This window comes from Entelurus aequoreus, linkage group LG18 (assembly GCF_033978785.1).
Source record: "Entelurus aequoreus isolate RoL-2023_Sb linkage group LG18, RoL_Eaeq_v1.1, whole genome shotgun sequence".
Classification (NCBI taxonomy): domain Eukaryota; kingdom Metazoa; phylum Chordata; class Actinopteri; order Syngnathiformes; family Syngnathidae; genus Entelurus; species Entelurus aequoreus.
In genome coordinates, this window is record NC_084748.1 from 2,547,163 (window position 1) to 2,550,047 (window position 2,885).

At 40.1% G+C, this 2,885-nt stretch overlaps 1 protein-coding gene across 1 annotated transcript in view; it reads right to left on the reverse strand.

The window, feature by feature from the left end:
• Positions 1-666: 666 nt before the first annotated feature.
• LOC133633456 (G-protein coupled receptor 83-like) overlaps positions 667-2,885 on the reverse strand; it is a 27,769-nt gene continuing 25,550 nt past the window's right edge. The window contains exon 4 of the mRNA XM_062025986.1: positions 667-1,569. Coding sequence (XP_061881970.1) covers positions 831-1,569 — 739 coding nt within the window. The 3' untranslated portion in view covers positions 667-830. The remainder of the gene's footprint in view (positions 1,570-2,885) is intronic.

The window sequence follows — 2,885 nt, forward strand, 5'->3', positions numbered from 1 at the left end:
TGGCTCAAATTAATGGGGTAATCGTCACTTTTTTCTAGCATTTATTTACATAAATGTAAAGAAAACAAACATGGGTGTTCTTGTCTTACATAAATAAGGATTGTGAATAGAGATGTCCGATAATATCGGTCTGCAGATATTATCGGCCGATAAATGCGTTCAAATGTAATATCGGAAATTATCGGTATCGGTTTTTTATTATCGGTATCGTTTTTTATTTTATTTTTTTATTTTTTTATTTTATTAAATCAACATAAAAAACACAAGATACACTTACAATTAGTGCACCAACCCAAAAAACCTCCCTCCCCCTATTTCTTTCTGTTATCAATATTCTGGTTCCTACATTATATATCAATATATATCAATACAGTCTGCAAGGGATACAGTCCGTAAGCACACATGATTGTGCGTGCTGCTGCTCCACTAATAGTACTAACCTTTAACAGTTAATTTGACTCATTTTCATTCATTACTAGTTTCTATGTAACTGTTTTTATATTGTTTTACTTTCTTTTTTATTCAAGAAAATGTTTTTAATTTATTTATCTTATTTTATTTGATTCATTTTTTTAAAAAGTACCTTATCTTCACCATACCTGGTTGTCCAAATTAGGCATAATAATGTGTTAATTCCACGACTGTATATATCGGTTGATATCGGTATCGGTAATTAAAGAGTTGGACAATATCGAATATCGGCAAAAAGCCATTATCGGACATCCCTAATTGTGAATGATTGGCAAAATGCTAAAAAAAAAAAAAAGTGCAGTTCCTCTTCAAGTCTGGCAGGTAGAAGATGGACGGAGGACTACCACGCCAAAGTGTATTTAGTTGACAACCACGAAGGGCTCCACGGACTGGATGTCAGTTCTCTTGGTGAGCGCCTGTCTGGCGATGAAGAGCGCCTGCACGTCCTTAAGATGGCGCGACTCCCCGGTGAGGGTGCGACTCTTCTGCGAGGAGTCCTTGCTGGGCTGCGGCAAAGCTTGCCTCGGCCCCAAGGGCTCCTCATTCTCGGGCCAGGCGTCCCTGCGGCACGGAGCGCCGGCCGCCGCCGCCGCCGCCGGCCGGCGCTCCAGCTCCAGCTCCAGCGCCAGCTCCGCCGTCACTCTCCGGCGCCGCCTGCACACGCTCAGCAGGAGGCGGAGCTCCTGGCGGAAGTTGGGGTTGAGGCAGCAGTAGATGAAGGGGTTGTAGCAGGTGGAGCTCATGGCCAGCCAGTGGAAACAGAAGTAGAGCACGTTGGAGGAGTGGATGGCCTGGCTGGAGAGCAGCACCACGTAGCAGTTGAGCGGGAACCAGCAGACGGCGAACACCACCACCACCATCAGCAGCATGGCCACCGTGCGGTGACGCCGCCGCTTCTGGTTGGCGTGCTGCGCCGTGGTGGCGTCGCCGATGGCCTTGTGGCGCCACAGGCGGCGGGCCACCGTGGTGTAGGACACGGTGATGATGAGGAGGGGCAGCATGTAGAGGAGGATGAAGGTGAGCAGGTCGATGTACTTCCAGGAGACGTCCGAGGGCTCAGGGAAGTCTGGGATGCACAGACTGCGCTCCCTCTCCTGGCTGGGAGGAGCAAGGACATCACATTACCATATATATATATATATATATATATATATATATATATATATATATATATATATATATATATATATATATATATATATATATATATATATATATATATATATATATATATATGTATGTGTGGGAGAAAATCACAAGACTATTTCATCTCTACAGGCCTGTTTCATGAGGGGTTTCCTCAATCCTCAGGGAAAGAAAAAAAAAATCTCCTGAGGATTGAGGAAACCCCTCATGAAACAGGCCTGTAGAGATGAAATAGTCTTGTGATTTTTTTCCCACACATACATATTACGCTCTACCACGGTATCGAGCACTATTTTTTGGATAATCTAATTAAGACATATATATATATGTATATATATATATATATATATATATATATATATATATATATATATATATATATATATATATATATATATATATATATATATATATATATATATATATATATATATATATATATATATATATATATATATATATATAACTTATATTCAATTGAATAGACTGCAAAGACAAGATATTTCATGTTCACATTGAGAAACTTTGTTATTTTCTTTGCAAATAATCATGAAGTTAGAATGTAATGGCAGCAACACATTGCAAAAAAGGCGTTTTGACCAGTGTGTTACATGGCCTTTCCTTTTAACAACACTCAGTAAAGGTTTGGGAAGTGAGGAGACACATTTTTGAAGTGGAATTCTTTCCCATTCTTGCTTGATGTACAGCTTAAGTTGTTCAACAGTCTCCCTTCTCATATTTTAGCCTTCACACATTTGCAATGTCTGGACTACGGGCAGGCCAGTCTAGTACCCGCACTTTTTTACTATGAAGCCACGCTGTTGTAACTCGTGGCTTGGCGTCGTCGTGCTGAAATAAGCAGGGGCGTCCATGGTAACGTTGCTTGGATGGCAACATATGTTGCTCCAAAAGCTGTATGTACCTTTCAGCATTAATGGTGCCTTCACAGATGTGTAAGTTACCCATGTCTTGGCCACTAATACAGTGGTCCCCAACCACCGGGCCGCACAAGAATTTAAAAAAAAAATATATATATATATATATATATATTTTTTAAATGAAATCAACATAAAAAACACAATATATACATTATATATCAATATAGATCAATACAGCCCGCAGGGATACAGTCCGTAAGCACACATGATTGTATTTATTTATGTAAAAAAAAAAAAAAAATTAAATTTTTTTTTTTAAATACACCCCCCCCTCCCCCACCGGTCCGTGGGACAAATTTTCAAGCGTTGACCGGTCCGCAGCTACAAATA